General features: G+C 39.3%; 1 protein-coding gene across 2 annotated transcripts in view; it reads right to left on the bottom strand.

Moving 5' to 3' along the window:
- GALNT1 (polypeptide N-acetylgalactosaminyltransferase 1) overlaps nt 1-27,418 on the bottom strand; it is a 129,941-nt gene that overhangs the window by 56,519 nt on the left and 46,004 nt on the right. The window contains exons 1-2 of one of the 2 annotated variants that reach the window (XM_054538201.2): nt 4,901-4,917; nt 126-367 (exon numbers count right to left, since the gene is read on the bottom strand). In XM_054538201.2, coding sequence (XP_054394176.1) covers nt 126-264 — 139 coding nt within the window. In that variant the 5' untranslated portion in view covers nt 265-367; nt 4,901-4,917. Of the gene's footprint in view, nt 1-125; nt 368-4,900; nt 4,918-27,418 lie in introns of those variants that run through there. The other variant, XM_009252336.4, reaches the window with a different exon arrangement.

Raw genomic sequence — 27,418 nt, 5'->3', positions numbered from 1 at the left:
ATCTCCTACAGGAAGTCAAGGACTACAGTTAATCTAAAAAAGTTAAAATTTTATATTATCCAAATTAGTTAGTAAAAACCAGTGATATATTAGTTAAAACAGCTGTATTATAAAATGTCACTCACCATCCCCAGCAGGAAGTCCTCTCTCCTTTTTTTCATCACATTTGTTGCATTCACTGAAGTAAAGCAGCAGGAACATATCCAAGAGTACCCAAATCAAGGAGGTGGCTAGGACCACCTTGCAGTATGCAAATTTTCTCATGGCACTTTAAGTCAAATGCAAAATTTAAAAATATATATATATAAATATACAAAGATCATGAAAATTATTCCAATCCAGTTTCATCAGAAATCACATTCATACCCTATAGAGAAAGAAAGGAAAAAAGATTAACTTAAAAATTCAGAACATCAAAAGTGAATTATAAAATTAATTTAATACTATAAACATTAAGTAATATGAATTATTAATTTCATTAATAAGAAATTTCACTATGAAGACTATGTTTGAAATCAGACTTGGAAAAATGCTTATAAAATATATAAAGAGTATCAGGACTATATAAATAATTCCTACAAATCAATATACAACAATCCAATAGGAAAATAGGTAAAGGACATACTATTGTATGTACAAAGGTACTTTGTAGAATGGAAACCTAAATAGCCAACAAACATGTAGAAAAGTGCTCAATTCCCTACAATTAGGAAATGCAAATTAAAACAACAGTGAGCTACTATTTCACACTCATCAAACACCTGGGTCTTAACTACCTTTCTACTCAACTGCTGTATTATGTGTTAAGGTAAAAGTCAAGCTATTAATTACCATAGGGGGTTAGGCAACTAGTGATTCCCAGTGCATTTCAACTGTCCACATTCAGTACCCAGGCTCAAGAATTAATAGAGTTCTCCTTGTAGCCTGCACTACAGCAGCTTCCTGAGCTAACTCTCGTTCCTCTTTCACACTGAATCCCATTCTAAAACTGCAACAGTCACCAATCATTCAGGAAACAGATTTGTGGAAAGTATAATGGAAAAGAAAAGTATATGTCATAAGATCTGACATTTAGTCTTGGCTCTGACAATAATTTTATACACTTCCCTGATTTTTAGTTTCCATTTCCCACCCTGCTACCTCCCTTTATTATGCTATACCATGATGAGAAAACGACTAGAGGAACTGTTACCAATTTTGAAAAGTCATTTGGGATAGTTTGAGCATAGGTGTCTTAAGCATAAGGAATTCATCTTGGAGCATGCTGAAGCAGCCTGAGAGACCTCAGAGAGGTAGAGAATCTCCTGCTCAGCAGCTGACTCTAAGGCTCAAAGCCTGTGTCACTGAAGACCAGGAGAAATAGAAACCAAGTGCGTTCCTATGAAGTGGAGTGAGGAAACAGAGTCTGCACTGTGTCTGTGCTGAAAGCTACAAATGCAGATGCCCTGGAAGGACCAGAATGTGGGCAAGGTAACAGCTTCTTACAAGGGCAACTTTATGCAACAAGTTCCATGGTGGCCAACAGAGATGCACTTACCTGAACAATTCAGGGCAGGCCTGTAGTTTATCCATGAAATATATACAGCAGTTCTTGCCTACTCACAAGGTTGCTAGAGAGCAACCTGAGAAAACACCAAGTGATACTTATAAATGTAAAGTTATTATTTATGCTCATCTCTCTAGGGGCTTTGATCTCTTGCCTATATTCCTCCTTTCACCAAACCAATACTCCTTGACTGCAAGATGAAAACAAGGATGCTACTGTCATGTTCTTACCTCAAAATCATGCTTACTCAACACCTGATACTGGGTCACCTGTAGTGAGCAACTTACTGATAACTATGGTAACTGAGGTGAGGGGAGAACCTAAAGCATTAGAGTGCACAATGTCACGGAACAAAAGTTCTCACCAGATAAACTATATACATACATTTATATTTTGTGTTATTTCATATGAAAAGCTGCCTCTTTTGATCACTGGCAAAGCAGTCTGACTGCTGGTGCAACATCTGAATTTCAAATGTGGTTTTACGGTCTCTAAAATCCTATTTGAAAAAAATGCCTGCAGAATAGTTAAATGTAAATATAACTTTTCATTTACTTCTACTTAAGTTTTGCAAGGGTGCACAATTAGCTTTTAAGATTGAAGGTGAAGTGCAGTGAAGGGGGAGCGTTTGGGAGAAGAGGGGTGTGTGGCACACCCTACATGGAGTATGGGGAGAAAGGAAGATAAAGGAGAGGCAAAAAATGATTCCCAGATTTAAGGCCAAGGTAACTAGCTAGACAGATGATGGTAATGCAACAATGAAAGGAAATACGGACTAAATCATGAGTTGAGTTAGTTCACACTGAATGTGAGGGGCCTCATGTCGAGGTGTCAATAGGCAGTGAGGGGAGTAACTGGGCCTGATGTGAAAAGGCAGGTTTGTTAGGCATACATACACAAGCAGCAGCTGGGGTTGGCAGAGGGGACGAGGTGGCCAATGAAAAAGGCAGAGAGAAAAAAGGGGGCTGAAAACTCCAGGACACCCATCACCTTCCACATACTGCAGAAAACAGACCCCTCTGAGAGAGGCATGAAAAGTCAGAGGAAGGAAGGAGTACCAATAAACAATGTTAGACCCTCTATGAAGATGAGATAACAAAGAAAGAACGTCCATAGGGTTTGGCTCTTAGGACGAGGCCACTGGTAATTTGGGGTTTCTATTACTGTTTCCCGCAAGGGAATGAGGTCACAGAAGGCTTGCTCATTTCTATAAGCTTCAGAGAAAACTCTTAGAAAATGTCTTCTAAATGAAGAAGGAAAGAAAAAGACAAAATGGCACAAGAGATGTTTCTTTGAGATCATAACTGTACCAGGAAGAAATCTGGTGAAGAGCAAATAACATGTAAGGAATTTGATTTTTTTTACTCTGTTGTTTATGTTCAATAAAAAAAATAAGGCTACTTATGTCTTTAGAAAATTGAAGATAAAGTTCCAAGTATGTTGCCACCAATGTTTGCAATTGTCATCAAAGATATAAGATGCAAAAGAATGAAAAAACATTTATTTAAATATGGCAGACAATTTTTCTTTCTAAAGAGTTGTTTAAAAGATTGTTAATTTGCACGACCCATTGCAGGTAAGATTCTAGTTTTCATATGTAATTAAATAATTATTATTTCAATTTGTTTAATGAAAGCTAGTACAATGTATTTAATGAAAGAATTGCTACCTTTATTGCCACCATTATTGTAAAGTTATTCCTTATTCTCCACTTACTAAGCAACTTTTGTGTGTCCTTCACTGTCCTTGAAATGAAGGACAGAAAGAAAACCAAGTCCTTGTTCCAAAAGGCACACAAAGCTCAGTAGAAGAACAAATCAGCAGGTGGGGAAAAAAGTCAGAGCTGAAGAGAACTGTCCAACAACAAATTTCAGTCCTTTAAGAGACTACAGGACATCAAACCCCAGAGTAATATAGTAAAAATGTCTTCAGACTTCATTATTTGATCCAAGAAATTCAAGGCCAATTTTATATTTTTGATATAATATTTTTCATTACTAGAAAAAATTAATATATTACAAAATCAGACTTTTAAAATTACATTTTGAAGTTTTTTTCCTCAAGGTAAAGGGGTGGGGGCATTTTCTTTATAAAAATAGTTATGGTGCAAAATTATGAATGCATTGTTGAGTCATAAATCATATTTTTAGGTTCATGATAGCCATTAATAACTAATATTAACATGATCTCCTCATTCAGAAAGATTAGCCATAATCTAGGAAGCCTTGAAAAGGAATTTCACATTTGGCCCAGAGACCTTTAATAAGGTTCAGGAAACAAAAGAAGTTTTGTTGTGGGAAGTCAGGGACCCCGAACGGAGGGACCGGCTGAAGCCATGGCAGAAGAACATAAATTGTGAAGATTTCATGGACATTTATTAGTTCCCCAAATTAATACTGTTATAATTTCTTATACCTGTCTTTACTGCAATCTCTGAACATAAATTATGAAGATTTCATGGACACTTATCACTTCCCCAATAAATACTCTTGTGATTTCCTATGCCTGTCTTTGCTTTAATCTCTTAATCTCATCATCTTTGTAAGCTGAGAATGAATGTCGCCTCAGGACCCTGTGATGATTGCGTTAATTGCACAAATTGTTTAAACAGTATGAAATCCGGGCACCTTGAAAAAAGAACAGGATAACAGCGATGTTCAGGGAACAAGGGAGATAACCTTAAAGGGCCGGGCGGAACAGAGCCATATTTCTCTTCTTTCAAAAGCAAATAGGAGAAATATCGCTGAATTCTTTTTCTGAGCAAGGAACATCCCTGAGAAAGAGAATGCTTTCCCAAGGGGTCTCTGAAATGGCCGCTTTGGGAACGTCCGTTTTTTACGGTTATAGATAAGGGATGAAATAAGCCCTGGTCTCCTGTAGCACTCCCAGGCTTATTAGGACGAGGAAATTCCCGCCTAATAAATTTTGATCAGACCGGTTGTTTGCTCTCAAACCCTGTCTCCTGATAAGATGTTATCAATGACAATGTGTGCCCGAAACTTCATTAGCAATTTTAATTTCGCCCCGGTCCTGTGATCTTGCCCTGCCTCCATTTGCCTTGTGATATTTTAATACCTTGTGAAGCATGTGATCTCTGTGACCCGCACTCTATTCGTACACTCCCTCCCCTTTTGAAAATCACTAATAGAAACTTGCTGGTTTTACGGCTCAGGGGGCATCACGGAACCTGCTGACATGTGATGTCTCCCCCAGACTCCCAACTTTAAAATTTCTCTTTTGTACTCTTTCCGTTTATTTCTCAGACCACAGGACACTTAGGGAAAAATAGAAAAGGGCACACGTGAATATCAGGGCTGTGTTCCCCCGATAAAGTTTAAAGAACGAACATCTCACATTTTCCAGAGGCTGCTGGTGTTGCCTTCACCTGAGCAACTGCCCACTCTTCCAAGAGTAAAAGACTGACATCATCATCTGGGAATCTGCGGCACAGCAAAGGCACTGTCTGTCACAACAGACAACATTATTGGTGACAACAGTGCACCAGTGAGTGCTAACCTTAGCACTAAGCCAAGCCCTGCTCTCTACAAAAGATCCACACATATACAGTCCATTGTTATGGAGAAATAACAGTTTTTTCAATGGTCCCAGAATAATTAGATATCCATATACAATAAAAACACAAATATTGGCCCATATCCTATACCACATACAAATATTAACTCAAATTTTTTAACTAGATCTGGAATAAAACATAGAATAAAATCTTTTGAGACCTTGAGACCTTAGGCAAAGATTCCCTAGATAGAACAAAAAAGCACAAAACCATTAAAAAAAATAAACTGGACTTCCTAATTAATCTTCAAAACACACCATTAAGAAAATATCTGTTTATATTCAGGTGATACACCTTTACTGATTAAGTTAAAACTTCCAATTTTTCTTTGAAAGAAAATAAAGAGCAAGTCACAAATTTGGGAGAAAATATTTATAAATTACATATCTGATAGATGACTTGTATCCAGAATATATAAAAAACTTTCAAAACACAATAAGAAAACAAACAATCCAATAAAATAGGCAGAAGGTCTGAATTGTCACTTTACCAAAAAAGCCAAACACTTTTTTCAGATGGCAAATGAGTACATGAAAAGAAGTTCAACATTAAATTATAACTATAATGAAACACCACTATGAACTGATTAAAACAGCTACAAAAAAAAAGAAAAATAACAAGTGCTGGAAAGGAATTGGAGCAACTGGAACTCTAATACGGTGCCAGTGGGAATGCAAAATGGTACAGCCTCTGTGGAAAACAGATGAGTTTCTCCCCATAAGAATCTGTAATCCCATTCCTATTTATTTAGGAGAAAGGAAAACATATCTGCACACAGCCCTGTATGCACATCTTTATAGCAGCCTACTTATAATCATCAATATCTGGAAACAATCCAAATGTCAATCATCTGATGAATGGATAAACAAATTGCGCTATATTTATACAATGAAACACCACCCAGCAACCAGTAATAAATCAGATCAGCGGCTGCCAAGGGCTGAAAAAGGAATAGGGGATTGCCCATAAATGAATCTGTGGCAATGAAAACATTCCATAACTTTCTTGGGGTGGTGGTCATACAACTGTGTCCACTGTACAAACTTATAAAACTGAACCTAAAATTATGAATTTTACTGTATATAAATTCAATCTCAATCAACTTAAAAATAAACAAACATGGGGGAGAGGATACCTCAAAGAAACAATGCCAGTTTTACAAAGGGAGAAACTGTTTTATGTTTTCTCAAAGGACACATACCAGAATTCATTTTGGAAGTAACTAAAAGTTGCTTATTTTGTCCCAACCACATAAGTTAAAACCTTCCATTTGAAATGCATTTAACTACTTATTTTTAAAGTTATAAAATTAGAGTTAATATCAAAGTATAGTGATTAATTACAGATGCTTCTCGACTTATGATGGAGTAATGTACCAATAAACCCATCATAAGCTGAAAACATCTTAAGTCGAAAGTCGAAAATGCCTTCAATACAACTAACCAACAGAACATTACAGCTTAGCCTAGCCTACCTTAAATGTGCTCAGAACACTTGCATTAGCATATAGTTGTGCAAAATCATCTAACACAAAGCTTATTTTACAATAAAGTGTTGAATATCTTATGCAATTTACTGAATACCATACTTACATATAAATTGTGATGGTTTTACACTCTCATAAAGTCAAAAAATCTTAAGTCAGGGCCCATTTGCGTATCAGTAAACTTCTGATCCAATCCTCTCTCCCTCCTTCCCTCCCTTCCTTCCTTCCCTCCCTCTTTCCTTCCCTCCTTTCCTCTCTCCCTTCCTCCCTTCCTCCCTTCCTTTCTCTTCTTCTTCTTCTCTTTTTGTTTTTGACAGGTTCTCACTTTGTACCCAAGCTGGTCTTGAATTCCTGGTCTCAAGTGATCCACCCACCTCGGCCTCCCAAACTGCTGGGATTATAGGCATGCATCACCACACCTAACCCCGATCCTATTCTTAATATCATATGCCAAATTTTCCCAAAGATTAATCAGTATTTTCTACGGCCAAATGATTTTCTCCTACCCCTCATATTTCTAACCAAAGCTCTCCAGAAAGTTTGAGAGAATCTCAGCTCGATAGTAACTTTCTGAGAAAACAAAGCTTCATTCTCTTGGATCCTAGCTTTACTCCTCTCTCCTGAGAACACAGCAGTCTCCCAGCCACACAGAGCCAGGATCACTAGTTTTACATCATACTAACCAGACAGAAGTATTACATATGAGACCCTTCAACAAATCGATTTATTTAATTAACAGCTAGAGTTTCTGCCAAGAAAACTAAAAGACTTAAAAAAGACAAGTGTTATCTTCTAATATAATAAAGAGAGCCTAGATTATTTTATTAATTTTATATTCTATTTGCTCTATTTCTCAAACAGAACTATAATCAAACAATGTATTAATTCACTTATTAACTCATTCAATCACCCAAACAGTAAATGTAGGGAATGTTTCAAATGCAGGGAATACAAGGGTGAACAAAATGCACACACTCCCTGACTTTATGTAAAGTTCAGAGTTGGCTCCAGGGAAGCAGACATTAATAATCATATAAATGTGAAATTCCAATTATGATAACTGCTTTGAAAGAAGGTACACAGCTCTACACACATCTATAATAGATTTGACTTTGTCAAAAAGGCTTCCCTAAGAAAGACATGGTTTGAGGGAAAATAAGCATTACAGGCAGTGAATAATAAAGGCTCTATAGCAGAAAGGAGCCCAACACTGAAAAGCTAGGGAACTGAAGAAAAAGAAAAGGAAATTGTGATGTGAGATGAAGCTGGAGATGATAAAAGTGGGAAGATACAAGAGATACAATGGGACAAACTCAATCCTAGCTTGTACAACTGGATAGAGAAAGGTGTCAATCATGGAAATGGGGACCAGTGAAAAAGGACCAATTTTTGGAGGGGAGGAGATGGGAAGAAACGTTAAGTGTGATTTGGGACATGTTGAGTATGAGGTGCCTTTGAACCTTCAATGAGAGATGCTACCATGGCTGCTTGGATATACACAGGGCTCAAAGGAGAGGCCTGAGGTAAAGATATCCAGACAGAAGCCCTTGACTTATGCTACCTTGTAGGGCAGACAGACTAAAAGAAACACACTAAATAGTTTTTGTATCATTTAACTTCCTCCTAGAGTGTAGGCTGGACTTAGTGATTTGCTTCTAACCAACAGAATATGATGGAAGTGAAGACTGAGCATTAAACACTCTATGGCCTCCCCCAGCAATCTCTCTGATCACACTCTGGAGAAGGCCAGTGCCATGTCAGAAGGATGCTTAAGCATTCCTATGCAGAGGTCCACATAGTAAGAAACTGAAGCCTCCTGCTTACAACCAACATTATGCTGCCAGGCATGGAAGTGAAACCCCCTTGAAAGCAGCCCCAGGCAAGCCTTCAGATGACGGCAGCTCCAGCTGACGTCTTGAGTACAACCTCATGAAAGATCCTGAGCCAATATCCTGCTAAGCTGCTTGATATAGTTTGGCTCTGTGTCCCCACCCAAATCTCATGTTGAATTGTAATCCCCAGTATTGGGGAAGGGACCTGGTAGGAGGTAACAGGATCATGGGGGCAGATTTCCCCCTTGCTGTTCTCGGGATAGTGAGTGAGTTCTTAGGAGATCTGATGGTTTACAAATGTGTGGGACTTCCCCCACCTCTTTCTCTCTCCTGCTCCTCCATGGTAAGACATGCTTGCTTCCCCTTCACCTTCTGCCATGATTGTAAGTTTCCTGAGGCCTCCTAGTCATGCTTCCTGGTAAGCCCATGGAATTGTGAGTCAATTAAACCTCTTTTCTTCATAAATTATCCAGTCTCAGGTAGTTCTTCATAGCAGTGTAAAAATGAACTAATACACTGCTCTTCCATTCTTGACCCAAAGAAAATACGAGATAATAACTTCATTGCTTAAAGCCATTAAACTTTTAGGTAATTCATTACTCAGCAACCAAAAACTTCAACAGCAAACTAGAACCAGAAAGGGAATTCTTTAACCTACGATAAACATCATATTTAATGATGGATCTTCAGTTAAAACAAGGCAAGTTATGTATCCTCACTTCAGTCTGACACTGTACTGAAGGTCTAAGCAACAGACAAGAAAATGAATAAAGATTAGGGGGAAAAAAACAAAATTATCATCTGCAGATGGTATGATTTCTACACAGAAATTATTTAAGAATCAATAGATAAACCATTAGAGCTAATTATTGATTTCATAAGGCAGATGACTACAGATGAACATATAACATCAGTCATGCTCCTATATGGTAGTAATAACTAATTAGAATATATAAAATAAACTGGCCAGGCGCGGTGGCTCACGCCTGTAATCCCAGCACTTTGGGAGGCCACGGGCGGATCAGGAGGTCAGGAGATCGAGATCATCCTGGCTAACACGGTGAAACCCCGTCTCTACTAAAAATACAAAAAATTAGCCGGGCATGGTGGTGGGCGCCTGTAGTCTCAGCTACTTGGGAGGGAGGCTGAGGCAGGAGAATGGTGTGACCCGGGAGGCGGAACTTGCAGTGAGCTGAGATTGCGCCACCTTACTCCAGCCTGGGCAACAGAGCGAGACTCCATCTCACAGAAAAAAAAAAAACATTCAAAATAGCTATGAAAACCCAATAGGTGCAAGAGGTGAAGAAAACTGTGGAGCTTTATTGAAGGATACAAAGGAACAACTAACTAATGAATAGATGAGAAAATGAATACCAGGTTATTCCCAAAATTAATCTATAAATTCAATATAATTCTTATCAAAACCCAAATGAGGCTTTGGGGAATGGATTTATTTATTTATTCATTTCATTTATTTTGAGACAGAGTCTTGCTCTGTCACCCAGGCCGGAGTGCAGTGGTGTGATCCTGGCTCACTGCAACCTTTGCCACCTGGGTTCAAGCAATTATCCTGCCTTAGCCTCCCAAGTAGCTGGGTCTACAGGTACGTGCCACCATGCCCAGCTAATTTTTGTATTTTTAGTAGAGAAGAGGTTTCATCATGTTGACCAGGCTGGTCTCAAACGCCTCACCTGAAGTGATACGCCCGCCTCAGCCTCCCAAAGTGCTGGGATTACTGGTGTGAGTCACCACGCCTGGCCTGGACTGAATTATAAAGCAGACATACTTAAAACCATGTGGTACCCCAAAACAAATCCATATAAGTGTGAAAAACTAAAAAGATGCTACTACAAAGAAAATTGGTGCAGGGACAAGTGGCTTTCCATATAATTAAAAAATAAACTTGGATCCTACCTTATAGCAATATAAAAGTGAATATGTAGAAAGATAACTGAAGCCAAAATTGTCAAAACCAAGTAGCAGCTATTCTGGCTTACCCCTAGTAGCCAAAGTGAGTACGGCTCCAGTCTCATAGGCTTCAATTTATATTCCCAGCTTCCTATAGTGTTCAGGCCAATACTTCTGCCACAGTTTTTGAGCTGTCAAGTGATTACTGATCAAAATTTAGCACTGAGAAGCCTTATTCACTGGCCAAAGAAAAAGGAGAACCAATTTTCAGGTCTTAGAATCTTCTTATTCAACATAAATATTTAACAAAAAATTAGCAAATAATCAATCCAAAATTCCTGCCCAGATTGATGTCCACATTCCATTAAAACCTGGATATTCTCTTTCTGTAGTTATTTCCCAGGTGTTATCTCAAGTTTAGAGGTCAGAAGAACAAGCTTATCATTTGGGGTAGTCATGATGTAAATAAACTCCTATAAAATTTATTGGCTCAAATGTTTCAAATTAGAGAATACAGTGTTTTTAGTGTCTTGAGTGGAATGTCAGTTTCTAAGACGACAAACTGACTTCCAGCAATACCTTTAAAAGTTTATATTTTTCCTGTTTGTAAAGTAATGCAGGTTCAAAACAAAGAACCTGGCAAACAGAAAAGCAAAAGATACAAACTCCCTACAAATTTGCATCCCAATGTAACACCAATGGGTTAAATGCCCTTCCCAGTCATTCAGAATAGCAGATATGTGTGTGTTTGTTTGTTTTTGAGGCAGAGTCTCACTCTGTCGCCCAGGCTGGAGTGTAGTGGCACGATCTTGGCTCACTGCAAGCTCCACCTCCCCGGTTCACGCCATTCTCCTGCCTCAGCCTCCCGAGTAGCTGGGACTACAGGTGCCTGCCATCACGCCCGGCTAATTTTTTGTATTTGTAGAGACGGGGTTTCACCATGGTAGCCAGGATGGTCTCGATCTCCTGACCTCGTGATCTGCCCGCCTCGGCCTCCCAAAGTGTTGGGATTACAGGCATGAGCCACTGTGCCCAGCCAAATATGTGTTATGTTTTAAACCAAGTTTGTAACATCTATTTAGACTCAAGTAATTAATGCCTTAAATGTCCTTATGGGAAGAAGGGAAGGAGACGGGTGTGACTATAAAGTGGTAGGAGAGCTGATCATGCTGTATTTTGATTTTTAACAGGTAATAATATGCTCAACAGACATTTCTAACCCCTCTTCCCACCTCAGCCATGTCTCAGTGCCATGTCTTAGGCAACATCTTAGTGTTAACGTCAAAACAGCCCTGATATCCACACAAAGGCGTGACAAAATGCCACAAATATTGCTTTACAATTAATACATATGTAACCGTTACAAACAGAAGTGGCTGCCTGGCTCATGATTCTGACCCTTAACCTCTCCTCCCCTCCTCAAAGGGTTTCTTCTGGTAACAGATCCAGTTGCCTGGCCACAGTATGACCTAGCCAGGCTAACCACAGGACCTGACTCCTTGGCCTCTTGAGTCACAGACCTGGAAGGCTGTGCTCTAGGACTGCACTCAGTCACACTGCCCCCGACATGGAGAAGGCCACTTGCAGCTAAAAAGAATGTGGCCAAGCAGAGACATACAGATGAGTGGCAGAGTGCCCTGACAGTGACCAAGTCCCTGACTCTTCCTTGGCTTCAGTGACCCAACGAGGAATCCTCCTATTAGTCCCCTTTTCTGCTTAAGAAAATCTGAATTGGGTTCCTGACACAACCAGAATGCTTGGGGAAACCAGGGAAGTGGGGGCAATAGGTAAAAAGCAGCTTCTAGTCTGCTGATGAGCTTCCCCTCTGTGGGTCATAACTATATATTATGAGACAGACTATACTATTTGAAAAGATACTTTTTAATGCCCCAGATCACAAAAACTTCTAAAATATCAAAAGAGTACGTATAAAACACGTCACGGAAATAAATGATCACAACACAACACACATCTCCACCACCTGGTTTAACAATAAGAACATGATTTTTAAAGTTCCCTCTCAAATCCCATCTCTTCCCCAACTCTTCAAAGGCAATCCCTATTCTTACGCTCCTTCCTTGTCCTGATAATTTAACCTCACAAGTATCTTTAACAATGCCTTGTTTATACTTGACTGTTTCTGAACTGCTTATAAGTGGAAAAACCTGACTTGCTTTTTCTAACACTGTTTCTGAGATTAATCCATATGCTAAGAGATTCATCCATATGCTTGGATCCATCCATGCATCCAATTCCATTTCACTACTGAATAGTATTCCACTGGCTTAGCAAACCTATTTCTCTACCCTACTCTTAATGGACATTTGGGTTCTTTCTAGGTTTCCGTTATTACAAGCAATACTGCTATGACCATTCCTGAACATGTTTACTAGTATGCATGTGCAAGAGTATTTATTTAGAGAAGAGGTCAGTAAATATTTTCTGCAAAGGGCCAGATGATAAAGATTTTAGGCTTTTTGAGTCATGCAATGTCTGTTGCAACAACTTAACTCTAGTGTTGTACCATGAAAGCATCTGTAAGAGGTACGTAAATGAATGTGACAAAATTCCAAGCTTATTTTTGGACACCAAAATTTGAATTTCATATAATTTTCACATTATAAATTACAAAATATTATTCTTTTTTTTTCAACCACTTAAAAATATTAAAAACCATTCTTAACTCATGAGTCATCACACCGACCCCTGATCTAAAGTATATATGTATGGTTGTTAGGTCGCACAGTATGCATATTTTCAATATGATCAGATATCACCAATTTGTTTTCCCAGGTGGCTGAAACCACCCACCAGATGTGAACTGTTATATCACTGGATGTGGTAGATGTGTTATATCGTTGACAACACTTATTACTGTCAGACATTTTTATTTTTGACAATCTGATGTAATTGGTATCTTAATAAAGTTTTAATTTGCATTTCCCCACCATCTCTGGCATTATTGATCATTCCATTTCCTCTTCTCTAATATGCCTACTGAAGTTCTGCTCTACTAGATGTGTTGTTTTGTGTTTTTCTTGTTAGTCTGTGAAGATCCTAATGTACTGCAGTATCTTTTCCCAGGGTTTTGGAGACAGGGTCTCCCTCTGTTGCCCAGGTTGGAATGCAGTGGCACAATCATGGCTCACTGAAGCCTCAACCTCCTGGGCTCAATGAATCCTTCCCACTTCAGCCTCCCGAGCTAGGACTACAGGCACACGCCATCTTGCCCACCTAATTTTTGTATTTTTTTTGTAGAGAGAGGGTTTCACCATATTGGCCAGGCTGGTCTCATACTCCTGGGCTCAGGCAATCCTCCCACCTCAGCCTCCCAAAGTGCTGGGATTACAGGTATGAGCCACCGTCCCCAGCCCTTTTCCCAATGTTCTTAATAAAAAAGAAGTATCTTTGTCTGAGTATGGTGGCTAATGCCTACAGTCCCAATACTTTGGGAAGCCAAGGTAGGAGGACTGCTTGACGCCAGAAGTTCAAGACCAACTTAGGCAACATAGCAAGACCCCCATCTCTAAAACAAAAAAGTAGCATCTTTTATGGTTCATATTTTCTAAGTTTTAAGAAAATCTTCTCTATCTAGAAATCATTATAATGTTTTAATACCTAAAAATGTTAAAGGTTTGCTTTTCCCATTTAAGCAGGGATTCAATGTCATTCCCTCCTATGTGGATAACCAGTTGTCTAAGAACTATTTATGGAAAGCTCTCTCCAAAGGAGTGCAATACCAACTTTGTCACAAGCCAAGTTTCTGGGTTTCCATATTCTCTTCTATTGATCTATCTCTCCCTATACCATACTGTTGTCTTAACTTTTATAGCTTTATACTAATTCTTCATATATGGTAAAACAAGTCTTCTCACCTATCACAACTTCTTTAGAGGAGTGTCTTGGCTACTCCTGACCTGTTAAGTCTTCCTCAAAAATTTTAGAATCAACTTTTTAACCCAAAAAGAAAAGCTGTCATGATTCTGACTAGATTGAAATAAATCTATAAATAACTGGAGAGATCTGCTATCTTTCCAAAAGCATCTTTAAATCTATAAAAATATTCTCTCTCCATTTATTTAGACCTTTCTTAACATCTTCCAATAAAATTTTAAAATTTTCTTTTAAAGGTTTAACACAATTTTGTTAGAAAATACTTGTTAGATACTTTCTATTTTTTCCTACCTGAAATGGTATCATTTTATTGATTTACAGAAATGCACCTGTATTTTTATTTATTGATTTTAAATTCAGCTACCTTGCGAAGATTTCTAGTATTAACAACATATTGAAAAAGGAAGGTAACAACAGGCATCCTTGTTTTATTCCTGATCTTAAAGGGTAGGTTTTAATAAGGCAAAAAAAGAATGTAGTAGCTATGATTGATCATTTAATTACTTAAAATAATATTCCAAATACTGCAAAAGAAATCTAGTAGTTAAGGCTGGACACAGTGGCTCACACCTGTAATCCTAGCACTTTGGGAGGCCGAGGTGGGGGGATCACCTGAGGTCAGGAGTTTGAGACCAGCCTGGCTGACATGGTGAAACCCTGTCTCTACTTAAAATACAAAAATTAGCCGGGTGTGGTGGCAGGCGCCTGTAATCCCAGCTACTCGGGAGGCTGAGGCAGGAGCATTGCTTGAACCCGGGAGGTGGAGGTTGCAGTGAGCCAAGATCGCGCCATTGCACTCCACCCTGGGGGACAAAAGCGAGACTTCGTCTGACAAAAAAAAAAGAAATCTAGTAGTTAAAGGTATTTAAATGTTTATGGTGGAACAATTCTACAAATCAAACAAGCATAAAGATCACAAAAAATAAGTTAATGTTGACGGGAAAAAGAGCCAACCTCAAGAGAAGTCTAAGAGAAGTCTAAAATGAAATTCCAAAAATGTTTCTCAAAATGATATCATTACTAAAATAAATGCATAGCACCTAACTTTTATGTCTACTATATTGTTGGTCCTTAAAAAAATGAAGTTTCACTACAGGCATACCTCAGAGATACTGCAGGTTTGGTTCCTGACTACCAAAATAAAGCAAATATTCAGTAAAATGAGTCATAAATACTTTGGATTCCCAGTACAAATAAAAGTTATGTTGATACTATACAGTAGTGTCTACACAACAGCACTGTCTTCAAAAGTAATGTATACACCTTAATTTAAAAATTTTACTGCTAAAAAATACTACCAATCATCTTTGCCTTCAGTGAATCGTAATTTTTTTGCTGGCGGAGGGTCTTGCCTCAGTGTTGATGGCTGCTGACTGTTAGGGTGGTGGCTGCTGGAGTGGCTGTCACAATTTCTTAAAATAAGACAAAAATGAAGTTTGCCACATCAACTCTTCCTTTCATGAAAGATTTCTCTATAGCATGCAATGCTGTTTGATGGCATCTTACCCAGAGCAGAACTTTTTTCGAAATTGCAGTCAGTCCTCTCAAACCCCTTGCCACTGCTTTATCAACTAGGTTTACGGATTATTCTAAATCTTTTGTTGTCATTTCAACTGTGTTCATAGCATCCTCACAAGGAGTAGTCTGTCTCAAGAAACTATTCTCTTTCCCCATCCATAAGAAGTAACTACTCATCCATTCAAGTTTTATCTTAAGATTGCAGCAATTCAGCCATATCTTCAGGCTCCACTTCTAATTCTAGTTCTCTTGCTATTGCCACCACATCTGCAGTTGAACTCAACTTCCTCCAAACTCCTGTCAATGTTTTGACCTCCTCCCATGAATCAGAAATGTTCTTAATGGCATCTAGAATGGTGAAACTCTTTTCTGTTACTTTGCTCAGATCCACCAGAGGAATCACTGTCTATGGCAGCTATGTGTAGGAGATTGGTCACTGTGGTGGGAAAAACTGTAGAAAGATGCAAACCTTCTTGGAAGGCTGGGAGATTTTACAAAAGCTTCAGAAAAGGATTTGGCTGAAGGCAGCCAGATTCTCTCATCCTGTGCCTGAACGCTTAGGTTAGATAACAAGGAGATGTAAAGAAACTGATCTAGATAACTTAGTTTACTTAGGCCTTGGAACCTGGCCTTTAATCATCTGAGTGCAGGACTGCTGGGGCTGTGGGGGGGGGGCGGGCGGGGGGGGGCAGCACCATGTTAATTACCCACAAGTGTGTTGACTCAAGGCCTTTGTCATTAAATCTGTATAAATAAATGCCTACAGCACCAGCTTGTCAGGGCCACAGCTGCTACAACTCTTTATAACACCCTCCTTGGGGTCCATGAGCAGCCTGGTCTCCTAGCCCACTCTCACTGGATACCTGTGTCTGAGTGCATCTGTTCATCCATCGCTTGGTCGGGGTCTGTAGGTCAGACCTGGCAACTATGGCCTTATGAAATGTATTTCTTAAATAAGACTTGACAGTCGAAATTACTCTTTGATTCATGGGCTGCAGAATAAATGTTGCATTTGCAGGCATGAAAACATTAATCTCATCACACATCTCCATCACAGCTCTTGGGTAACTAGGTGCATTCTCAATGAAAAGTAATATTTTGAAAGGAATCTTTTTTATTAAGCAGCAAGTCTCAACAGTGGAATAAAATTTTTCAATAAACCATGTTGTAAACAGATATGCTGTCATCCAGCCTTTGTTGTTCCATGTATAGAGCAGAGACAGAATAGATTTAGTGTAATTCTTAAGGGTCCTAGAATTTTCAGAATGGTAACTGAACATCGGCTTCAACTTAAAATTACTAGCTGCACTATCACCTACTAACAAAGTCAGTCTGTTCTTTGACACTTTAAAGTCAGGCATTGACTTCTCCTCTCCACCTATAAAAGTCTTAGATGCCATCTTCTTCCAATAGAAGGCTGTTTTGTCTGCATTGAAAATCTGTTTTTTAGTGCAGCCACCTTCATCAACGGTCTTAGCTAGATCTTCTGGATAACTTGCTCCAGCTTCTACAACAGCACTCCTTTTTACATTGCGGAGATCGCTTGTTTCCGTAAACCTCCTGAACCAATCTCTGCTAGCTTCAAACTTTTCTTCTGCAGCTTCCTCACCTCTCTCAGCCTTCACAGCATTGACGAGTTAGGGCCTTGCTCTTGATTAGGGTTGACTTAAGGGAACGTTGTGGTTGGTTTGATCTATGCAGACTACTAAAACTGTCTTATCAGCGATAAAGCTGTTCTGCTTTCTTATCATTTGTGTGTTCACTGGAGTAGCTTCCTTCAAGAACTCTTCCTTGCCATTCAGAACTTTTCAAATTATAAGGCGCAAGAAGCCCAGCTTTTGGCCCATCTCTGCTTTCGACATGCCTTCCTCACTAAGCATTATCTTTTCTAGCTTTTGATTCAAGTGAGAGACACATGACTCTTCCTTTCACTTGAATGCTTAGAGGCTACTGTAGGGTTAATTTGCATCCTTTCAATACTGTTGCTTAGCAGAGTGTGGTGGTGTATGTGTTGTATCTTGGGGAATAGGGATACCCAAGGAGAGGGAGAGAGACAGGGAAACGGCTGGTTGGTGGAGCAGTCAGAAAAGACATTTATTGATTAAACTTGCCATCTTGTATGGGCACAAGTTTGTGGCACCTCAAAATGATTACAATAATAACAAAGATCACTAATCAAAAATCACCTCAACAGATATAATAATGAAAACCTCTGAAATACTCTAAGAATTACCAAAATGTGACATAAAGACACAAAGTGAGCAGATGCTGTTGGAAAAATGGTGCCTATAGACTTTTTCAGTGTAGGTTTGCCACAAACTTTCCATTTGTTGAAAAAAAAAAAAAAAAAAGTAGTATCTGTGAAGTACAATAAAACAAAGTACAATAACATGGACATGCCTGTATTTTTGAGTCACAACTCATTTCATGCTCTCTGGATATTTATTAAGTCTTGTCCAATGATGTTCTTGATACTGTGTCAGGTACTATAGGTGGTACAAGCATGAAGGTAATGACCCACATCTAATCACACTGTTAAACACCAATCTAAGAGACATGCCATTCACATTACAAAAGAGAAATATCCATTAAGGAAACCCGACAGGCAAAGAAACATCAAGATAGGGAAGTTTCTGAACAGGTTTTATGAGAAAGCAGCACATGATACAAGGTTTTGTTTGTTTAAAGTAAGTTTTTTCTACAGTTGTTTTGTTTCTGTCTCTCTTTGACCTAAAACCCTCTAATGGCCTTTCCCTGTCCTTAAGACAGTCTTTCCCTCTGGTCCATTTTGTTCTAAAGAACACTGTTATTGCAGGACCAATAACTGAGACAGTCTTCACTAAAGAGATTCCAGAGTCAAGTAAGTCGAGGAAACAGTTTATACTCTATTTGTCCTGGTAGATTCACATTGCATATTATCCTACTAAAGGGTCTGTAAAGTTCTGCAATAAGGAAAAATATGGGAATCTATTTAACTATGTTAACTCAGAATGTCCCATTTTTAAGCATGGGACTGTCACCATCCACTTTGTTGTTTTTGTATAACATAAAGCAGGTTTCAACTAGCAATAAATAAAGCAGCAAAGATTGATTCCATATCCTGGAATCAGACATTCTTTTTTAAAAAAACTATGGCTGATGTCCTTTCTGCAAAACTGATATTTCCGCAATTCTGCAAATTCTGTAAAAAAGGATCCCATTGTGTTATAAAGTCAATCACAAGGAAGACCTTCACAAAGTGAAGGTTAATTTTGAAATAACTGTCTTTAAGTTAATATTTTTGTATTACTCTTTAACATAACACATATCATTATGTAATACAAATAGCTGTGGACAAAAATAGGAAATCCAAAAGTCACCCTAAAAGAAAAGAATCTATAAATCCCTAATTTTAAAAAAAATCTACAAACCTCTCAGAGAAACAAAATTGGTCAGCTATTTTACCATTAATTATTGTTTCTACGTTTAGAATATCATACTCTAAAGACTATATCTAGCATTAAATATTGCATTCAGCAAATCCAACAGTATTTCAACTGTGTGAATCGAGTTAACACAGCAGGTCCGTTTTACTTAGGTCGTGCTAATCTCTAGGGGATTCCTGGAGTCAGGGCAATGACCCTAGCCAAACTCTGAGAACTATGTTCCTGGATTGTTCACAGTCACTTGTTAATGATCTTTTTGTGTATGCTCCAGGCAGTGAGTCAGGATGTACCAGGCTGTCAGCATTGTTTTAAAGTAATCATTAAGATTTATTATGTGTACCTGCTGTCTGGTGTGGGGTCCCCAGTTTCAGTTACCAGAGCTGGTCATATGGTAGGAATGTGCTTATGTGACTAGCTCCCTGTAAGAACTCTGGACTGTAACACTTGTGTGCTTCTCTGGCTAGAGACATCTTGCATGTGTCTCTATCACTCACTGCTGGAGAGAAAAGCATGTCCCTGTGATTCTCACTGAGACAGGACCTGGAAGCCTATGCCTACCCACTCTACCATTTACCTTCTTCCTGCATTGTATCCTTTGCTGTAATAAACCTGAGCCATGAGTACAGCTTTATGTTGTGTGCATCCTTCCAGAAAGTCAGCGGCAACTCGGACCTCTCCACCCTCCACAAAACAGATTCCATTAAATAATTTAGTTTGCCATAATATCTACTTTTCTCATTACTTGTCAAAAGCTGAATGATAATAATTACAACTTCTTCAAATGAATAAATCAGTATACAAGAAAAAAGTTAACAGGCCTAAGATTGCTATCCTTAGAAGGACTTGGTTGTCGAGATTGGCCCTTGGCTGGCATGTGGAAACTTAAATGGTGAACAGTTCCCTACATGGATATAAAACTTTCCCTAAATGATAAGCGTGATTCACTGTGCCTAAACTTTACAAACAACATTGTATTGTTTGTATATATACCTGCTTTCCTTCTGGGAATCTGGAATTTTGGTATGTGTTAGGCAGGAGATGCCTACATGACCAGACTCAATAAAAATCTCGGGCACTAACTCTCTAATGAGGTTCCCTAGTAGATAACATTTCACAAATGTTGTCACGATTCATTGGTGGAGGAATTATGTACATCCTGTGTGACTCCATAGGGAGAGGACTCTTGGAAGCTTCTGTCTGTTTGCCTCTGAAGTTCACCCCGTGCACCTTTTTCCTGTGCTGTAATAAATCTTAGCTGTTAGTACAACTGTATGCTGGATCATGTGAGTCCTTCTAGCCAATCACTGAACCTACGGGTGGGTCTTGAGAACCCCCACACAATCAGCATATTAAGACAGAAATAAGTGTCTATTAAGCCAAATGCTGAAATTCAAATGAGTTCAAATTTCAGTTGCAACACTTATAAGTTATGTGACCCCTAGCAATGTTACTGTATTTGCAAAAACCTGAGCCTCTTTGTTCCTTTAAATGAGAAAAACATATCTTCCTTATAGCCCCGTTGCACTAAACTAAATGAGAAAATGAACAACACACTCATACATGACAGTAAACACTTGGTAAATTTTAAATGGTATTATTTCTAGAGGCACCTTCTCAGATTAAATAAACAATGGAGAGCCTTTCTCACGTATACTTACACAACAACAACTCAAATGGTCATTTGGAACACTGCAAAGCAAATCTCACAGAAAAACTTTCATCCTGTATCTTCAGCAATGGCTCTGGGAATGATTTCCAGATCACATGACAGGATTACTGGGTTAAGTTCTAGCAGGTTAAATCCTATATAACAAGTATCTTTCAATTTCTGAAACTGGTCCTTATTTAGCCTTCAGATTGACCTCCCTAATCAGAAGTGAGTGTACTAATTAATTAGTATTGGGACTATGCTTTATTGTTACATTTCTCAAATTACTAAATTGAGATTTTTAGTACAAGCCATTCTCTTGTTTGTATATGAGGCATAAAGTCCAATCAACATAATTTTTTTATAAGTTCTAGGGTACACGTGCACAACGTGCAGGTTTGTTACATATGTATACACGTGCCATGTTGGTGTGCTGCACCTATTAACTCGTCACTTATATTAGGTATATCTCCTAATGCTATCCCTCCCCCCTCCCCTACCCCACAACAGACCCCGGAGTGTGATGTCCCCCTTCCTGTGTCCAAGTGTTCTCATTGTTCAATTCCCACCTATGAGTGAGAACATGTGGTGTTTGGTTTTTTGTCCTTGCAATAGTTTGCTGAGAATGATAGTTTCCAGCCAATAGTTTGCTGAGAATGATAGTTTCCAGCTTCATCCGTGTCCCTACAAAGGACATGAACTCATCCTTTTTTACAGTTGCATAGTATTCCACGGTGTATATGTACCACATTTTCTTAATCCACTCTATCATTGTTAGACATTTGAGTTGGTTCCAGGTCTTTGCTATTGTGAGTAGTGCCGCAACAAACATACGTGTGCATGTGTCTTTATAGCAGCATGATTTATAATCCTTTGGGTATATAACAAGTAATGGGATGGCTGGGTCAAATGGTATTTCTAGTTCTAGATCCCTGAAGAATCGCCACACTGTCTTCCACAATGGTTGAACCAGTTTACAGTCCCACCAACAGTGTAAAAGTGTTCCTATTTCTCCACATCCTTTCTAGCACCTGTTGTTTCCTGACTTTTTAATGATCACCATTCTAACTGGTGTGAGATGGTATCTCATTGTGGTTTTGATTTGCATTTCTCTGATGGCCAGTGATGATGAGCATTTCTTCATGTGTCTGTTGGCTGCATAAATGTCTTCTTTTGAGAAGTGTCTGTTCATATCCTTTGCCCACTTGTTGATGGGGTTGTTTTTTTCTTGTAAATTTGTTTGAGTTCATTGTAGATTCTGGATATTAGCCCTTTGTAAGATGAGTAGATTGCAAAAATTTTCTCCCATTCTGTAGGTTGCCTGTTCACTCTGATGGTAGTATCTTTTGCTGTGCAGAAGCTCTTTAGTTTAATTAGATCCCATTTGTCAATTCTGGCTTTTGTTGCCATTGCTTTTGGTGTTTTAGATATAAAGTCCTTGCCCATGCCAATGTCCTGAATAGTATTGCCTAGATTTTCTTCTAGAGTTTTTATCGTTTTAGGTCTAACATTTAAGTCTTTAATCCATCTCGAATTAATTTTTGTATAAGGTGTAAGGAAGGGATCCAGTTTCAGCTTTCTACATATGGCTAGCCAGTTTTCCCAGCACCATTGGTTAAATAGAGAATCCTTTCCCCATTTGTTGTTTTTGTCAGGTTTGTCAAAGATCAGATAGTTGTAGATGTGTGGTATTATTTCTGAGGGCTCTGTTCTGTTCATTGGTCTATATCTCTGTTTTGGTACCAGTACCATGCTGTTTTGGTTACTGTAGCCTTGTAGTATAGTTTGAAGTCAGGTAGTGTGATGCCTCCAGCTTTGTTCTTTTCGCTTAGGATTGACTTGGCGATGTGGGCTCTTTTTTGGTTCCATATGAACTTTAAAGTAGTTTTTTCCAATTCTGTGAAGAAAGTCATTGGTAGCTTGATGGGGATGGCATTGAATCTATAAATTACTTTGTGCAGTATGGCCATTTTGACAATATTGATTCTTCCTATCCATGAGCATGGAATGTTCTTCCATTTCTTTGTATCCTCTTTTATTTCATTGAGCAGTGGTTTGTAGTTCTCCTTGAAGAGGTCCTTCACGTCCCTTGTAAGTTGGATTCCTAGGTATTTTATTCTCTTTGAAGCAATTGTGAATGGGAGTTCACTCATGATTTGGCTCTCGGTCTGTTATTGGTGTGTAAGAATGCTTGTGATTTTTGCACATTGATTTTGTATCCTGAGACTTTGCTGAAGTTGCTTATCAGCTTAAGGAGATTTTGGGCTGAGATGATGGGGTTTTCTAGATATACAATCATGTCATCTGCAAACAGGGACAATTTGACTTCCTCTTTTCCTAATTAAATACCCTTTATTTCTTTCTCCTGCCTGATTGCCCTGGCCAGAACTTCCAACACTATGTTGAAAAGGAGTGGTGAGAGAGGGTATCCCTGTCTTGTGCCCGTTTTCAAAGGGAATGCTTCCAGTTTTTGCCCATTCAGTATGATATTGGCCGTGGGTTTGTCATAAATAGCTCTTATTATTTTGAGATACGTCCCATCAATACCTAATTTATTGAGACTTTTTAGCATGAAAGGCTGTTGAATTTTGTCAAAGGCCTTTTCTGCATCTATTGAGATAATCATGTGGCTTTTGTCATTGGTTCTGTTTATATGCTGGATTACATTTATTGATTTGCATATGTTGAACCACCCTTGCATCCCAGGGATGAAGCCCACTTGATCATGGTGGATAAGCTTTTTGATGTGTTGCTGGATTCGGTTTGCCAGTATTTTATTGAGGATTTCTGCATCAATGTTCATCAGGGATATTGGTCTAAAATTCTCTTTCTTTAAAGTTGTGTCTCTGCCAGGCTTTGTTATCAGGATGATGCTGGCCTCATAAAATGAGTTAGGGAGGATTCCCTCTTTTTCTATTGATTGGAATAGTTTCAGAAGGAATGGTACCAGCTCCTCCTTGTACCTCTGGTGGAATTTGGCTGTGAATCTGTCTGGTTCTGGACTTTTTTTGGGTGGTAAGCTATTAATTATTGCCTCAATTTCAGAGCCTGTTATTGGTCCATTCAGAGATTCAACTTCTTCTTGGTTTAGTCTTGGGAGAGTGTATGTGTCGAGGAATTTATCCATTTCTTCTAGATTTTCTAGTTTATTTGTGTAGAGGTGTTTATAGTATTCTCTGATGGTAGTTGATATTTCTGTGGGATCGGTGGTGATATCCCCTTTATCATTTTTTATTGCGTCTATTTGATTCTTCTCTCTTTTCTTCTTTATTAGTCTTGCTAGTGGTCTATCAATTTTGTTGATCCTTTCAAAAAACCAGCTCCTGGATTCATTGATTTTTTGAAGGGTTTTTTGTGTCTCTATCTCCTTTAGTTCTGCTCTGATCTTAGTTATTTCTGCCTTCTGCTAGCTTTTGAATGTGTTTGCTCTTGCTTTTCTAGTTCTTTTAATTGTGATGTTAGGGTGTCAATTTTGGATCTTTCCTGCTTTCTCTTGTGGGCATTTAGTGCTATAAGTTTCTCTCTACACACTGCTTTAAATGTGTCCCAGAGATTCTGGTATGTTGTGTCTTTGTTCTCGTTGGTTTCAAAGAACATCTTTATTTCTGCCTTCATTTCATTATGTACCCAGTAGTCATTCAGGAGCAGGTTGTTCAGTTTCCATGTAGTTGGGTGGTTTTGAGTGAGTTTCTTAATCCTGAGTTCTAGTTTGATTGCACTGTGGTCTGAGAGACAGTTTGTTATAATTTCTGTTCTTTTACATTTGCTGAGGAGAGCTTTACTTCCAACTATGTGATCAATTTTGGAGTAACTGCAGTGTGGTGCTGAGAAGAATGTATATTCTGTTGATTTGGGGTGGAGAGTTTTGTAGATGTCTATTAGGTCCGCCTGGTGCAGAGCTGAGTTCAATTCCTGGATATCCTTGTTAACTTTCTGTCTCGTTGATCTGTCTAATGTTGACAGCGGGGTGTTAAAGTCTCCCATTGTTATTGTGTGGGAGTCTAAGTCTCTTTGTAGGTCTCTAAGGACTTGCTTTATGAATCTGGGTGCTCCTGTATTGGGTGCATATATATTTAAGATAGTTAGCTCTTCTTGTTGAATTGATCTTTTTACCATTATGTAATGGCCTTCTTTGTCTCTCTTGATCTTTGTTGGTTTAAAGTCTGATTTATCAGAAACTAGGATTGCAACCCCTGCCTTTTTTTGTTTTCCATTTGCTTGGTGGATCTTCCTCCATCTCTTTATTTTGAGTCTATGTGTGTCTCTGCACATGAGATGGGTTTCCTGAATAAAACACACTGATGGGTCTTGACTCTTTATCCAATTTGCCAGTCTGTGTCTTTTAATTTAGCCCATTTACATTTAAGGTTAATATTGTTATGTGTGAATTTGATCCTGTCATTATGATGTCAGCTGGCTATTTTGCTCGTTAGTTGATGCAGTTTCTTTCTAGCATTGATGGTCTTTACAATTTGGCATGTTTTTGCAGTGGCTGGTACAGTTGTTCCTTTCCATGTTTAGTGCTTCCTTTAGAACCTCTTGTAGGGCAGGCCTGGTGGTGACAAAATCTCTCAGCATTTGCTTGTCTGTAAAGGATTTTATTTCTCCTTCACTTATGAAGCTTAGTTTGGCTGGATATAAAATTCTGGGTTGAAAATTCTTTTCTTTAAGAATGCTGAATATTGGCCCCCACTCTCTTCTGGCTTGTAGAGTTTCTGCCGAGAGATCAGCTGTTAGTCTGACGGGCTTCCCTTTGTGGGTAACCCGACCTTTCTCTCTGGCTGCCTTTAACATTTTTTCCTTCATTTCGACTTTGGTGAATCTGACAATTATGTGTCTTGGAATTGCTCTTCTCAAGGAGTATCTTTGTGGCATTCTCTGTATTTCCTGAATCTGAATGTTGGCCTGCCTTGCTTGGTTGGGGAAGTTCTCCTGGATAATATCCTGCAGAGTGTTTTCCAACTTGGTTCCATTCTCCCCATCATTTTCAGGTACACCAATCAGATGTAGATTTGGTCTTTTCACATAGTCCCATATTTCTTGGAGGCTTTGTTCATTTCTTTTTATTCTTTTTTCTCTAAACTTCTCACTTCATTTCATTCATTTGATCTTCCATCACTGATACCCTTTCTTCCAGTTGATCAAATCGGCTACTGAAGCTTGTGCATTCGTCACGTAGTTCTCGTGCCATGGTTTTCAGCTCCCTCAGGTCCTTTAAGGACGTCTCTGCATTGGTTATTCTAGTTAGCCACTGGTCTAATCTTTTTTCAATGTTTTTAACTTCTTCGCGTTGGGTTCGAACTCCCTCCTTTAGCTCAGAGAAGTTTGATTGTCTGTAGCCTTCTTCTCTCAACTCGTCAAAGTCATTCTCTGTCCAGCTTTGTTCCGTTGCTGGTGAGGAGCTGTATTCCTTTGGAGGAGGAGAGGCGTTCTGATTTTTAGAATTTTTCAGTTTTTCTGTTCTGTTTTTTCCTCATCTTTGTGGTTTTATCTACCTTTGGTCTTTGATGATGGTGACGTACAGATGGGGTTTTGGTGTGGATGTCCTTTCTGTTTGTTAGTTTTCCTTCTAACAGTCAGGACCCTCAGCTGCAGGTCTGTTGGAGTTTGCTGGAGGTCCACTCCAGACCCTGTTTGCCTGGGTATCAGCAGCGGAGGCTGCAGAACAGCAAATATTGGTCAACAGCAAATGTTGCTGCCTGATCGTTCTTCTGGAAGTTTCAGCTCAAAGGGGTACCCGGCCGTGTGAAGTGTCAGTCTGCCCCTACTGAGAGGTGCCTCCCAGTTAGGCTACTTGGGTGTCAGGGACCCACTTGAGGAGGCAGTCTGTCTGTTCTCAGATCTCAAACTCCGTGCTGGGAGAACCACTACTCTCTTCCAAGCTGTCAGACAGGGACATTTAAGTCCGCAGAGGTTTCTGCTGCCTTTTGTTTGGCTATGCCCTGCCCCCAGAGGTGGAGACTACAGAGACAGCAGGCCTCCTTGAGCTGCAGTGGGTTCCACCCAGTTCGAGCTTCCCGGCTGCTTTGTTTACCTACTCAAGCCTCGGCAATGGTGGGTGCCCCTCCCCCAGCCTCGCTGCCACATTGCAGTTTGATCTCAGCCTGCTATGCTAGCAATGAGTGAGGTTCCGTGGGCGTAGGACCCTCCGAGCCAGTCACGGGATATAATCTCCTGGTGTGCTGTTTGCTAAGACCATCGGAAAAGCGCAGTATTAGGGCAGGAGTGACCCGATGTTCCAGGTGCCGTTTGTCCCTCCTTCCCTTGGCTAGGAAAGGGAATTCCCTGACCCCTTGTGCTTCCCGAGTGAGGTGATGCCTTGCCCTGCTTCAGCTCATACTCGGTGTGCTGCACCCACTGTCCTGCACCCACTGTCCGACAACCCCAGTGAGATGAACCTGGTACCTCAGTTGGAAATGCAAAAATCACCCATCTTCTGTGTCGCTCACACTGGGAGCTGTAGACTGGAGCTGTTCCTATTCGGCCATCTTGGAACCACCCCCCCAGTCAACATAATTTTTAAAACCTAAGAAGCTAGCTGTAAGATCAAACCCCAATGTAAGAGAAGTAGAGCCCTAAAGTCATTC

This window comes from Pongo abelii, chromosome 17 (assembly GCF_028885655.2).
Source record: "Pongo abelii isolate AG06213 chromosome 17, NHGRI_mPonAbe1-v2.0_pri, whole genome shotgun sequence".
Lineage (NCBI taxonomy): Eukaryota > Metazoa > Chordata > Mammalia > Primates > Hominidae > Pongo > Pongo abelii.
This window is presented reverse-complemented; position numbering and strand designations above follow the sequence as displayed.